This window comes from Cervus elaphus, chromosome 12, assembly GCF_910594005.1.
Source record: "Cervus elaphus chromosome 12, mCerEla1.1, whole genome shotgun sequence".
In the NCBI taxonomy this organism is placed as follows: domain Eukaryota; kingdom Metazoa; phylum Chordata; class Mammalia; order Artiodactyla; family Cervidae; genus Cervus; species Cervus elaphus.
The window spans coordinates 80,380,190-80,394,828 of record NC_057826.1 but is presented as its reverse complement, the minus strand read 5'-3'; the positions used below and the strand labels follow the sequence as shown (position 1 = coordinate 80,394,828).

General features: G+C 38.7%; 1 protein-coding gene across 4 annotated transcripts in view; it reads left to right on the top strand.

The window, feature by feature from the left end:
• NEO1 (neogenin 1) overlaps positions 1-14,639 on the top strand; it is a 219,182-nt gene that overhangs the window by 141,474 nt on the left and 63,069 nt on the right. For 2 of the 4 annotated variants that reach the window (XM_043919671.1, XM_043919669.1), the window contains exon 8: positions 12,779-12,938. In XM_043919671.1, the coding sequence (XP_043775606.1) occupies positions 12,779-12,938 (160 nt within the window). Of the gene's footprint in view, positions 1-12,718; positions 12,939-14,639 lie in introns of all 4 variants that reach the window. The other 2 variants (XM_043919670.1, XM_043919668.1) reach the window with 1 other exon arrangement.

The window sequence follows — 14,639 nt, the reverse complement described above, 5'->3', positions numbered from 1 at the left end:
ATCATAATATGGAAGATGATTCATAGATCAAAAATAGGCATCAAATAAATCATTGTTCTGTCACAGTAAACCTAGAAGGAGAATAGTATGTATATGTCAAGTCTTAAAATCCATGTTACAATTTCACAAAGCAGTTTGATTTTATAAAGTATCTTTTTAATAGTATGTAACAGTCAGATTTGTGCCATTTCAAACAAGTAATATGTTAAGCGTGGAATCCTTGAGATTTATTGGAAAGGCCGTTTTTTTCTGTTTCAGAAAATTATAGAATTTTAGAGTTACAAATTTTACCTATACAGTTATTGTATTTACAGTCAGTCACCCTTAGTATTTTCCAGTGATAGGGCATTCTTTCTCATAAGACATCTATCCCATTCTACTGTTGAATAGAACTTTATGGTTTAAGAAATTCTTCCTTGCTTTAAACTAAAATCTGCTTCTATTTTCTAAAGCTTCTATGTTACCTGTACTTTGAACCTATGTTACTTGTGACTTCTGGCATTCTAGCCAATGCAGAAGTTAAGCAGTTATAAAAATAAGTTTTTTTTTAACAGTAACTTCCAAGTTGGGCATCCCGCAGAATGGGATAGGGCATAGGTGGTAGGGCTATAGCTGTTCTTTATACGAGTCTCCTGAAAGCAGATGTTTATAAGTCAGACTGTGACATTGCTAAGCCTAAGCCATCACCATTGTGTAGCATTACTCCTCCGCTTTAGTTTTCTTTAATTCAGTATCATTCCATTTTAAATTTGGAAATAGTGATGAATCCTCTTAGTTTGAGAAAGCAAAAAGACATCTTTTTCTTACGCGTCTCACTAATGAGCTTCCATGAAATATGCCTACTCTGTTGAGAGATACCATTGGGAAAACAACCAGTGTACAGCCTTGAACTCATTGTAACTGCCACATGTTTTTCATTGGCTCCTTTATATGACATGAGTAATCTCAAGAGCAAATAATTTGCAGCTCTTTTCACATTGTGTAAGTGTTTTTATTTTTAATGAAATGTTGTGATTAATAGCCTTAGTGTAATTGCTGTTTCCCCATTGAGTGTAAATGCCTCATATGAATGTCTTTAATCTGAAGGAACAGTTGTTTTATTGGACTCTTGTTGTTTTTCTGTGCTTCTCAAGATTTTTTGATTGCTTTGTTTGAGATATCTACAGTGAGGGAAAATGAACCTCACCATTTGAATTGTGAAGTAGGACCCAGTAGAGAAATTTTAACGGTGAACACTGAGATACTTGAACATTCATGTATACATTTTTATGGGAATTTCAGAATGGGACAAGCACTTATGGCAGTTTTGATTGGCTTTCCAACAGCAGTTATAAAAATAACTCATCTCTTTGGCCCACTGGTTTCATGGTGACATTACCTTATAGATAGTATCTGAAATGACAGGATGATTTCACTAAGTCATTTTATTTTATTTTTTTTGGCAAACCAGACTTAAAGTTTTTATTTATTCAATCACTGAACAAATATTTATTGAATGTGTAGTAGACATTAGTTCCTGCAAAGGAAACAAATGAATACAACAATTAATGTAAAAGTACATAAATGTTTCTTATAATGGTAAGAGCGTAGAAATATTTTTAATACAATGTTTTTTATTATAGTGGTACTTATTTGAAAGAGATAATTATTATAAAAACTTCAAAGTACTTGGAAGTTATACTTCTGGCCGTGCCAGAGTAGCTAGTACTGGACTGGCTTTCCTCATGTAAGCAGCTAGAAAATTGGACTAATTATATGAAATAAATGTTTCTAGACATCTGAAAATATGCAGGACAATAATCCCTAAGAGATGACACCCAGCTTTCTTCCTGGAAGCACTTTCCAGGCTGGAGTACGGGGTTAGGAAAGGGGAGCAGAGAGCTTAGCAGTCTCAGAGAGCTAAGGAGACCGAGATCAGAGTTTAGGGCTAGAATGACAGTGGACTTTGTGGGGCAGGCTGCTAGAGAAAAGAGAGATGTGCAAAGAAGCTCAGGAAAGCTGTACAGGGTCCCCCTTGAGTCTCTTACTAAACACTAAGCTGCACAAAATGGACCAAATTCTCCATGGTCCAGGCAAAGAACGCCCGCTGAGGAAAGAATAGTTACTAGGAATAAAACTACCATATGACCCCAGCAATCCCACTACTGGGCACATACCCTGAGAAAACCATAATTGAAAAAGATACATGTACCCTGATGTTCATTGCAGCACTATTTATAGTAGCCAGGATGTGGAGACAAGCTAGATGTCCACTCACAGGTGAATGGATAAAGAAATTGTGGTGCATATAAACAATGGAATGTTACTCAGCCATAAAAAAGAACACATTTGAATCAGCTGTAGTGAGGTGGATGAACTAGAGCCTGTTATACAGAGTGAAGTAAGTCAGAAAGAGAAAAATATCATATATTAATGCATGTATATGGAATCCAGAAAACAGTACTGATGAGTCTATTTGCAGGACCAGGAGTAGAGACACAGACATAGAGAACAGACTTTGGACACAGTGGGGGCAGGAGAGAGTAAGATGAATTGAGAGAGTCGCATTGAAATATATACTTTACCATATGTAACGTAAATAGCTAGTGGGAAGTTGCTGTATGACACAGGGAGCTCCACCTGGTGCTCTGTGACAGCCTAGAGGGGTGGGACGGGGTAAGAGGTGAAAGGGAGGTTCAAGAGGGAGGGAACATGTGTATACCTGAGGCTGATTCATCTTGATGTATGTTGAAACTAACAAAACTTTGTAAAGCAATTACCCTCCAATTAAAAATAATAAATTAAAAAAAAAAAGAGCTACTGGAAAGCTGAAAAATTACTAGAGTATACACAGAGGTGACATTCACATTCTATTCAACCAGAGTAGAGAGAGACCCCATAAAACATTCCAGGCACTCAGCAGATACTATAAAAAGGCTGTATTTTAAGAATAGGGCAAATACAGCTCTAAATTCAAGGCCACTGTAGAACCATACTAAAAGCTTAGAACACACCTTGATAGGAACAAGTTGGGTTAACTGCCTGCCAGAACAAAATTCAACACTCCACTTAAGAAAATGACAAAATTTAAACAAGCAGCAGGTAGCATACACAATGTCTGACATATAATCAAAATTAGTAGACATGCCAAAAAGAAAATGTGAACCACAATTTGGAGAAAAGTCAATTGTTAGAAAACAAACCCAGAAATGGAAAACATGTTGAAATTAGCAGACAAGGAATTTAAAGCAGCTATTATAAATGTATTCAGAGATATAAAGGAAAACATGAACATAGGGAACAAATGGTAGTTCAGTAAAGAAATGGAAATATATAAAAGAACTAAATGAAAATTCTGTGGAAAAATATGACATCTGCAATAACCTTGGAGGAGCAGAAGTTTGCCAGAATTAAGGAAAAGCAATGATGCTTACAAGTATAAGTTTATCTTTTCGACTGTCTTGTTGAACTATGCCTAAAGGCTGACATAAGTTAATACCAATATAATCACTATTAATGTAACTCTACACAGATTTCAACCTGCCAATTCAGGAGACACAGGTCTGATCCCTAGATTGGGAAGATCCTGTTTTCCATTAAACTTTTTGTGCAAATATCCTTTTTTCATTCATGTTTTGAGGGTAAGTTTTTTAACTGCTGAGCTTTAGTATAGAATAGTTAGGTAGCCATGTGTTTTGTGACTGTTGCTGAGAACTCACCAGGTAGCAGTATTTATTAGTCCTCTGCTTCAGTTTATCCAGAGAACCATCTGGATAAATCTTCAGATCTTCTCTTCACATCTTCACTTCGATCTCCTGCACAGTGATATTAAGCCTGCCTGCTTGCCAACCTACTGGAACTTGTTGAGCCAGGGAGATAGGCAGTTCCAAACTTTTTAGTATGTGGTCGTAATCCTTCTGATGGTCTCCTGTGAGCCCAGAGTCTCTTTGATTTGGTTTCTCCTGAATGTAAAGCTTCATTTTTATGGGTGAGTTGGAGATTTTATAGCTCCTAAGGCCTCTGCCCCCTACAACACCACTGTCTTCTGAAGTGCTGCCAGTTCCTCAAGGTCAGTTGGTTTGAGTCTTATCAGTCTGTCCCTCTGGAGGCACTTAGATTGACTTTGCTCCATTAATTAATTTACTTCTCTCTCTGTTTTTGGTTTTTTGGTGTTTTTTGTTTTTTTTTTTTCCATATATTTTGGGTTGGGATTGCACATATCTCTGAGTTTTATCCAAAGTGGAGTTTGTGTGTCTGTTTCTTGTCCTATTTGTTGTTGTTGTTTTTTAATAAAGTGGTAGACCCAAAAATATATTCAACTCTCTGTCCTGAAACTGAAGCCAAAATAACCATCTTCTGTCAACTTTTCAAATTTACAAACCTTGGCTCAGCATTTTCACTTTTAGGAATTTATCTTACAGAAATGTTTATACACGTGCACAAAGATATGTGTACAGGAAAGTTTACAGAAACATTATCTATAGGAGCCTTAAATAATTGACCAACTAAATGCAAACAACATAAAGAAATGAATAAAATTGTGATATATTTGTATTATAGAGTAATATGCAGCAATTGAGAATAATGAGACCTGTTTATTATACTGATGGGAAGCTCTTAAAGACATATTATAACATAGGGCAGTTTGGAAAGTAACATGGTTGGTATAATTTCATTCTCATACTTTTGTGTAAGTGTATTATGAAAAGGAAAATTTTTGGAAGAACATGGACCAAAATAATGGTGGTATTTTGGAGATAATGCAAAGTGAAACTTTGATTCTTAAGATACTTTGTATATTTATGTATTATATAAGTAACTTTTATAACAAGCTTATTCATTTTTATTTTTAAATAAAAATATGAAATAGATTATCTACTGAAGTAGTTGAACCATGACTGGAGGTTTTCAGACAGGGGCTCTTGTAAAGGCTTTCTCTGCTCAACAGTGTCTCAGGTATCACTTGGTATCATTTAGTTCAGGATTGCCCAAACGAGATCACTGTTTGGGGAAAAGGGATTTCATGATCAAATAAGAATAAGAAATGCTAGGTTAACAAACTGAACAGGTTTCTTCCCTACAAAATTGCTGAATCTTTGACATGTGATAAGCATGACCAATCTTCACAATCTTTCAAATATGATTATTTTCTTTTTCTATGGCGTACTTGTTGACACTCCCCCAAAGAAATGTTTCTGGAACTGTACTTTCGTTCACATTGCTGTTATGTTTGGAGCAGTAAGCACCATGTAAATCTGACTCAGTTCTGAACACTGAATTCTGAATAATGCTGCGAATATTCCTGGGAAATACAAATTAAGTCATTCCTTTACATATGGAAATGCAGGGCTGGCAAAACAGACATTTTCCCCAATACTTTCTTAACTTTGGAAGGAGGTTCAGAAGATTTTTAAAGAAGCTCTAAACGTAACCTATTTTCAGAGAAAGATTATGAAAAAGGAACAAATTTTTAAAACATTTTGAAAATTACAAAATGAAATTTCCAAAGAAAACTTAAACGTGCCTGCTGCTGATAGTTTGCTTGACTGGTATAAGTTGGTGTCAGATTAAAATAACTGCATCCACTTAACTGAGAGCGACATGCCCAGCACTGAATTTAATGATCTCTACCTAGAAACAGTTTTAAGTGCATAAATCTATAGGTAAAGCTCATAATTACAATCTACTAAAAGTGATACTTTGTCAAGGTCTAGTGTATCATTAAACTGGAGCCAACAACCATAGTGGAACTTGGGTTTTCTTCCTCTTAATATGGTGTATTACACTGATTTCTGGATATTAAACTAGTCTGCAATTCCTGTGATAAATTCTACTTGATCATGATTTATAATCCTCTTACTATGTTCCCAAAAATGGATTGCTAATATTTTGTATCTATGATGATGAGGGATGTTGCTCTGTAGTTTCCTTTTCATGTGGTATCTTGTCTGGCTTTTATATCAGAGTAATACTAGCTTCACAGAATGAGTTGAAAGTGCTTCTATTTCTGAAAGAATCGTGAAGGATTAGTACCAAGTCTTCTTTTAAATATATGATAGCATTCACCAGCAAAATCATCTGGACTTGGGCTTTTCTATGTGGGAAGATTATTATTTACTAATTAAATTTATCTATTTGCTACATAATTCTATCCAGATTTTGTGTTTCCTCTTGAGTAGCTTTGGTAATTACTGTCTTCCTGGGAACTTTTTTACTTCCTTTAAGTTGTCTAATTTATTGACATAAATTTGTTCATAATCTCTCTCTCTAGTCCCTCAGTCGTGTCCGACTCTGTGACCCCATGGACAATATGTAGCCCACTAGGCACCTCTGCCTATAGAATTCTCCAGGCGAGAATACAGGAGTGGGGAGCCGTTCCCTTCTCCAGGGGGTCTTCCCGACCCAGGAATTGAACCCGGGTCTCCTGCATTGCAGGCAGATTCTTTACTATCTGAGCCACCAGGGAAGCCACATACTCCCTTGTGATTTTTATTACCTGTATGGTTGGTAGCATTATTCCCTCTTTGATTTTTTTATTTTGGTAACTTCCATCACACAAGACAGATGGGTCATGGTGAAGAGTTCTGACAATACATGGTCTGCTGGAGAAGAGAATGGCAAACTGCTTCAGCATTCTTGCCTTGAGAACCTCATCAACAGTGCAAAAGGGCAGAAAGATACGACACTGAAAGATGAACCACCACCCCCCACCCCGGGTTGGTAGGTGTCCAGTGTGCTACTAGAGAAGAGCAGAGAAATAGTTCCAGAAGGAATGAAGAGGCTTGGCGTCCATGGCGCTGCCCAGTTATGGATGTGTCTGGTGGTAAAATTAAAGTACAATGCTGTAAAGAAAAATATTACGTAGTAAATCTATTGCTGATTCATGTCAATGTATGACAAAACCCACTGAAAAAAAAAAAAAAAGAATAATATTACGTAGGAACCTAGAATGTTAGGTCCATTAATCAGTGTAAATCGGAGGTGGTGAAATAGAAGATGGCAAGAGTGAAAATTGACATTTTAGGAATCAGTGAACAGGAATAGGTGAATTTAATTCAGATGACCACTAAATCTACTACTGTGGGCAAGAATCCCTTACCTCATAGTAACAAGACAGTCCGAAATGCAGTACTTGGGTGCAGTCTCAAAAACAACAAAATGATCTCTGTTCGTTTCCAGTGCAAACCATTCAATATCACAGTAATCCAAGTCTATGCCCCAACCACTAATGCCAGAGAAGCTCAAGTTGAATGGTTCTACAAAGACGTACAAGATCTTCTAAACTAACAGCAAAAAAAAAAAGATGTCCATTTCATCATAAGGGACTGGAATGAAAAAGTAGGAAGTCAGGAGATATCTGGAGTAACACGCAAGTTTGGCTTGGAGTACAAAATGAAGCAGGACAGAGGCTAACAGAGTTTTGCCAAGAGAATGCACTGGCCATAGCAAACACCCTCTTCCAATAGCACAAAAGATGACTCTACACGTGGACGTGACCAGATGATCAATACCAAAATCAGATTGATTATATTCTCTGCAGCCAAAGATGGAGAAGCTCTGTATAATCAGCAAAAACAAGACCGGGAGCTGACTGTGGCTCAGATCATGAATTCCTTGTTGCAAAATTTAGACTTAAACTGAAAAAAGTAGAGAAAATCACTAGACCAATCAGGTATGACCTAAACAAGATTATACAGTGGAAGTGACGGATAGATTTAAGGGATTAGATTTGGTAGACAGAGTGCCTGAAGAACTGTGGACAGAGGTTCATAACATTGTACAGGAGGTAGTGATCAAGACTATCCCCAAGAAAAAGAAATGTAAGAAGAAGGCAAAATGATTGTCTGAAGAGGCCTTACAAATAGCTGAGAAAAGAAGAAGCTAAAGGCAAAGGAGAAAAGGAAAGATATACCCATTTGAATGCAGAGTTCCAAAGAATAGCAAGGAGAGATAAGAAAGCCTTCCTCAGTGATCAGTGCAAAGAAATAGAGGAAAATAACAGAATGGGAAAGACTAGAGATCTCTTCAAGAAAATTAGAGATACCAAGGGTACATTTCATGTAAAGATGGGCTCAATAAAGGACAGAAATGGTATGGACCTAACAGAAGCAGAAGATACTAAGAAGAGGTGGCAAGAATACACAGAAGAACTGTACAAAAAAGGTCTTAATGACCTGGACAACCATGATGTTGTGGTCACTCATCTAGAGCCAAACATCCTGGAGTGTAAGGCAAGTGGGTCTCAAGAAGCATTACTACAAACAAAGTTAGTGGAGGTGATAGCATTTCAGCTGAGCTATTTCAAATTCTAAAAGATTATGCTGTTAAAGTGATGCACTCAGTATGCCAACAAATTTGGAAAACTCAGCAGTGGCCACAGGACTGGAAAAGGTCAGCCTTCATTCCAGTCCCAATGAAGTGCAATGCCAAAGAATGTTCAAACTATCGCAGAGTTGCACTCATTTCACATGCTAGCAAGGTAATGCTCAAAATCCTTCAAGCTAAGCTTCAACAGTATGTGAATTGAGAACTTCCAGATGTACAAGCCAGATTTAGAAAAGGCAGAGGAACCAGAGATCAAACTGCCAGCATCCATTGGATTATCATTAAAAAAGCAAGGAAATTCCAGAAAAACCTCTGCTTCATTGACTATGCTAAAGCTTTTGACTCTGTGGATCACAACAGACTGTGGAATTTTCTTAAAGAGTTGGGAATACCAAACCACCTTACCTGCCTCCTGAGAAGCCTGTATGCAGGTCAAGAAGCAGCAGTTAGAACCGGACCTGAAATAACAAACTGGTTCAAAATTGAGAAAGGAGTACATCAAGGCTATTTATTATCACCCTACTTATTTAACTTATATGCAGAGTATATCATGTGAAATGCTGAGCTGGATGAATCACAAGCTGGTATCAAGACTACTGAGAAAAATATCAATAACCTCAAGACATGCAGATGACACCACGCTTACAGCAGAAAGTGGAGAGGAAATAAAAGCCTCTTGATGAGGGTGAAAGAGGAGAGTGTAAAAGCTGGCTTAAAACTCAGCATTCAAAAAACTAAGATCATGGCATCTGGTCTTATCATTTCATGGCAAATAGATGGGGAAAAAAATGGAAACAGTGACAGACTTATTTTCTTGGGCTCCAAAATCACTATGGATGGTGACTAGCAGCCGTAAAATTAAAAGATGCTTGCTCTTGGAAGAAAAGCTGTGACAAACCTAGACAGTGTATTAAAAAGCAGAGGCATCACTTTGCCGACAAAAGGTCTGTAGAGTCAAGTCAAACTATGGTTTTCCCGGTAGTCATGTTACAGATGTGAGAGCTGGACCATAAAGAAGGCTGAGCACCGAAGAATTGATGCTTTTGAACTGTGGTGTTGGAGAAGACTCTTGAGAGTCCCTTGGACAGCAGGGAGAACAGTCCATCCTAAAAGAAATCAGTCCTGAATATTCATTGGAAGGACTGATGCTGAAGCTGACGCTCCAATACTTTGGCCACCTGATGGGAAGAGCCAACTCACTGGAAAAGACCTTGGTGCTGGGAAAGATCGAGGGCAGGAGGAGAAGGGAGCGATAGAGGATGAGATGGTTGGATGGCATCACTGACTCAATGGACATGAGTTTGAGCAAGCTCTGGGAGTTGGTGATGGACAGGGAAGCCTGGCGTGCTGCAGTCTATGGGTGCAAAGAGTCAGACACCACTAAACAACTGAACAACAACATCTTCCCTTAATGTATTACCCTTGTATTTTTTAAGAATGTGAATGAAATTAAATTTTTCCATTTGTACTGAGATATAATTGACAAATTGGCTTCCCTGAGAGCTCAGTTGGTAAAGAATCCGCCTGCAATGAAGGCGAACCCAGTTTGATTCCTAAGTCGGGAAGATCTGCTGGAGAAGGAATAGGCTACCCACTCCGTTATTCTTGGGCTTCCCTGGTGGCTCAGCTGGTAAAGAGTCCACCTGAAATGTGGGAAACCTGGGTTCGATCCCTAGGTTGGGAAGATCCCCTGGAGAAGAGAAAGGCTACCCACTCCAGTATTCTGGCCTGAAGAATTCCATGAACAGTCCATGGGGTCACAAAGAGTCGGACACGACTGAGTGATTTTCACTTCACTTCAGTTGACAAATAAATGGTAATATATTTGAAGTGTGCAGCATAATCGTCTGATACACATACACTGTGAAAACATTCCAACAGTTAAGTTAGTTAACACATCCTTTACCTCATATGGTTACGTTTTTGGGTGTAAAAATGCTTAAGATCTGCACTCTTCAGTAAGGTGAAAACTTAGATAATTCACATGAGACTTTTCTTCTGATAAAGACATCTTAATTTCCTCTAAGCACTGCTTCAACTGCATGTCTTCATTTTTAATATGTTGTATTTTCATTTCATTCAGTTAAAAAGGGTTAAAATTTTTATTTCTTTTGGTTTCTTCTTTGACTCATGGATTGCTTGATTTCCAAATATTTGAGATTTTCCCAGATTTCTTTGGATTCATATATTTGGGGGCTTTGTTGTTGTATGTATATGCATTTGTAGTTGTTATTTTCAAAAAAGAAATATGTAAGTCAGTGATAACAGTGAGAGATTTCAATATCCTGCTCTCAAAAACTGATAACAATTAGAAAAAGTTAAAAAGAATATAGAGGACTTAAACGATCCTCTCAGTCAACTTGGCCTAGCTAACATTATAGACTCTCCACCCAATGACTACAGATACAGATTCTTTCTGAGCACATATGGGACAGTTTTCAGAATAATCCATATGTTGGGACACACAAGAAGTTTCAGTATCTTTTTAAAGACCGAAACCATAAAAAGCTCAGCAGGTGTTAGATATCACAGCAGGTCTATTCTTTGTCTAGAGCTTGCTTCCCCTTGCTATAAAAGTGGTAAATCTCACAAGCGCAGTGATTTTCTCTTGTAATACCTAGTGCATATGCAGGCATTCGTCCTGGGCCTTTGCATTGCCTCCATGGGATGTGGGGGCAGGGGGGAACTGACAAAAAGAAGCAGGAGCCCGTGACCACCGCCATTATCCTGAATGGCATGACCAGGGCTAAAAACTCCTATTGACTAAATCCAGAGGTCTCTTAAGCTAAAAACTATGGTTGGTTTTAACACTCCACCACTTCCTATTCCTAGGAAGGGTGATTTAGCCCTTTTAAATGTAGTCTCCATGTATAATACAGAGATACAACAATAGTACCTATTTCATAGAGTTGTAAAGACTAAATGAGTCCACATAAGAATCCACCTGCAGTGTGGGAGACCTGGGTTCGATCTCTGGGTGGGGAAGATCCCCTGGAGAAGGGAATGGCAACCCACTCCAGTATTCTTACCTGGAGAATTCCATGGACAGAGGAGCTTGAAGGGATACAGTCCATGGGGTGGCAAAGAGTCAGACATGACTGAGTGACTAACTTTCATACAAAGAGCCAGAGTGCCATATAGAAAGTGCTCAATAAATGGTAGCTGTGGGGAGATTTTACATTGGTCTTCCTCTGTCCTTTCCCTTGGAGTATTTATTCTCACTGGCATATTCATTTAGACTGCCTCAGTTTAAAAGATTCTTTCATAGTTCACAGACATTTTCAGGAGGTTGTTTTCCTACTATCTCATTGAAATGAGGTCCAGAATTTTCATATTTTCCTGTCTGCCTTCTTCTTCTAACTTCCCTGTTAAAGTTATGACACATTTCTAATGAATTCCTTCATTTGAAAATTGTGAGGTTAAAATTAAAATCGTGAGATTAAACGTGTACTCCAAGGTGAAGGATATTTTAGATGTATATTAGGAATGGACTTCTAAAATCAGAAGTGTCCTGCAACAGAAGGGACATACAGACAAGCATTTGAACAGCAGAGCTCTGATTTGCCACTGTTTCATCTGTCCCGTTGAATCCCTGAAGTCTGCTAGCAGTTGTAATCTGTTACTCGGTAGTGAGGACTGTACCAAACAGATGCAACAATTTGTATTTTGTGTAAACACAAAACAATATGTACTGTATTTGTGTGGCTCTGGGACTTGTGATTCATGGTATTATACTATTGTAATTAAATGAATTGATGAGATGGCAAATGAACTGTAATTTAGTGAATTGAGGAAGGTTATCAAACTTCCCTGGGTATTGCCAGCCACAGAGAGCAGACTTTGATGTTAGATTTCACTTGAAGATGTGACTTTTGAACTCCTGCAGAGCTAGAGGGACATAGAGCTCTGCAGTGAGGTCACGATAGTCTGGGGCCCAAGGTAAGTGTAACTAGGCTCAGTCCTAGAGTACGCACATTATTCAATATTTGATACAGTGGGAAAAAATACTGAGGTTTTTTTTAATCACATGTAAGACTTAAACATGCAAAATTTGACAGATGTTGCATGCGGCTTTCAGAACTAAAGAAAATGACCTGGGCACGATGTGTGCTCCTGTGAGATGTTCTGTTCTCAGCTGTCACCCTCTTTGTCCCTCACCCACAGCCATCATAGTGACCAGAAAGTCTGCTTGCTCTGCAGTGGTGTGTCTTGACTAGTGCCCATTAGTTTTCAGTAGTTACCCCTGGCCTGCATGTTAGCCTTCAGTTTAATGGCCTTTTTTATGTTCATTCATTTTATTTTATTTCCCATCGTGGTTTTGTTTATTTCTTTTTTGTTTTTTGTTTTTTCTGTTCTCTTTTTTAAAACCGTCGTGGTTTGCCCTTCATATTCCCCAATATTTGCACATGACAAGATGTTGCCATCCCAACATTACCTCCCACTTCACTGACCAGTGCCACTACTGACCATCTAGCACCAGCCACAACTGGACCACTGCCTTCAGCTCCTCGGGATGTCGTGGCCTCCCTGGTCTCTACCCGCTTCATCAAACTGACATGGCGGACACCCGCGTCAGACCCTCATGGGGACAACCTTACCTACTCTGTCTTCTACACCAAGGAGGGGATTGCGAGGTAAGTGCCTATGTGTCCGGAGCCGGGTGGGTGCATCTTGTCCTCCCAAGACCAGTTGTGCCTGCCCTGACTCTGCTGTGCAGAATCTGTACCAGCTTTCAGTCCAGAAAATGTGATCACGGAGATACGTCGTCTCTAGTTGTAGGTCATGAAAAGTAAATCCCTAAACAGACGAAGGTCCTGGTATTCTTTCCTGCCTTTCTGGGATGACTTGGGGAGAGCGTAAATAAAGGTATTTAAGTAGAAATATTAAGATGTAACCAAGAATACCCTTTTTAATATGATTCAGTCAAGTACAACCTATAGGCTATGTCTTACTTAGAGCTTTCAGATTCTAGAAATTAAGGGAGTTATGTCTGCCTGCACCCTTAAGCAGGTGTGGGCTGCTGAGCTCAAGGGGTCTGCTTAATGACACAAGATTACTAAGTGACCCGTTTTCCTAAAACAGTATTTTCATTACATTCCTCTCCATCCCCACTTCTTTCAGGAACTCACATTGCCTCTCCATTGCTTTTGGAGATTTTCCAGAATCACCAGGCTACTTCACTGCACAGTCTACCTTTATTTTATCTATCCAACCTTATTTTCCTTTAACCCTAGTTAACTTACTTTCTAATGAAACCAATCTCATTCCTGTCACTCTGCAGCCTTTTTTCCCCCATTTTCTCTTTGGTCACTTCCCCCTTTCCCGTTTCTCAGCTACCACTGTAAAATTCAGTTAATCTTTCTTGGCTCAGATTAAGCCCAATGGAGCCCTCATAAATCTTCCTCTACTTTTTCAGCACATGTAGCTTTTCTCTTGTATATATATACATATATATATTTGTGCCACTGATATTGGCACTTAGTTATGATAACACATGATCTGATACTGCCATAGTTGTTACTCTTCTGTTATTTTATGTGTGTTTATGTTGTTTTCCCAATCAATTACACACTTTTTGGGAGGTCCCATGCCACATGCTGACTGTGTATTCTTAACATTGCTGAGTAGATCCCTTCGTTGTGCTGTTACTTCACACCAAAATAAGAAAGCTAAAATACCTGTTTCGGTTAAGGCAGTTAAGCTTGTATTTCTACTAGGGTGCTTACATTTGATATATATTGTATTTAATACCAAACTGGCAAGTTCAGAAGGTATAGGTACCTTAGTCAAGTCAATGCCCCTTGGTTTAAGACTCTTGAGACATCTGAGTGAGTGACATAATTTGAGTCAGATGGATTGCACTGCTCACAGGGTAATGGAAGGTTCATCTGAACACTGCAGTGGATGTTTTGCAATTAAAAGATAAGGAAACATACTACTAGTCACAGAAAGGTAAGGTATTACTACCAAACAGCGCCCGTCTTGAAATGTTTGCAGTAGACTTTCAAATCCCATTGCAAAGTCCATGGGGACAGAAGCTTTTAGTAATTCCTCAGAAGCAATCTTACATGCATCACAGGGTCTTTGCTTCTAGTAGAAGGCCTTGTTGTTCCTTCTAGCAGGACTGCATTTCCTTCACAAGCAACTGTCTGGCTTCTTGTCCATCATCCTCAGAAGGTCTCTTCTCGGGTTTTCCATGACTACCTGCCCAACATAGCCTCTTTGTCAGTGTCACACACTGGGGCACTTGATGGCTTGTTCCCAAGCCAATTGTTAAATTTTCAGGAAATTTTGCAAACCCAATGACATGACCCAGTAGCTCGAAGTTGGGCATG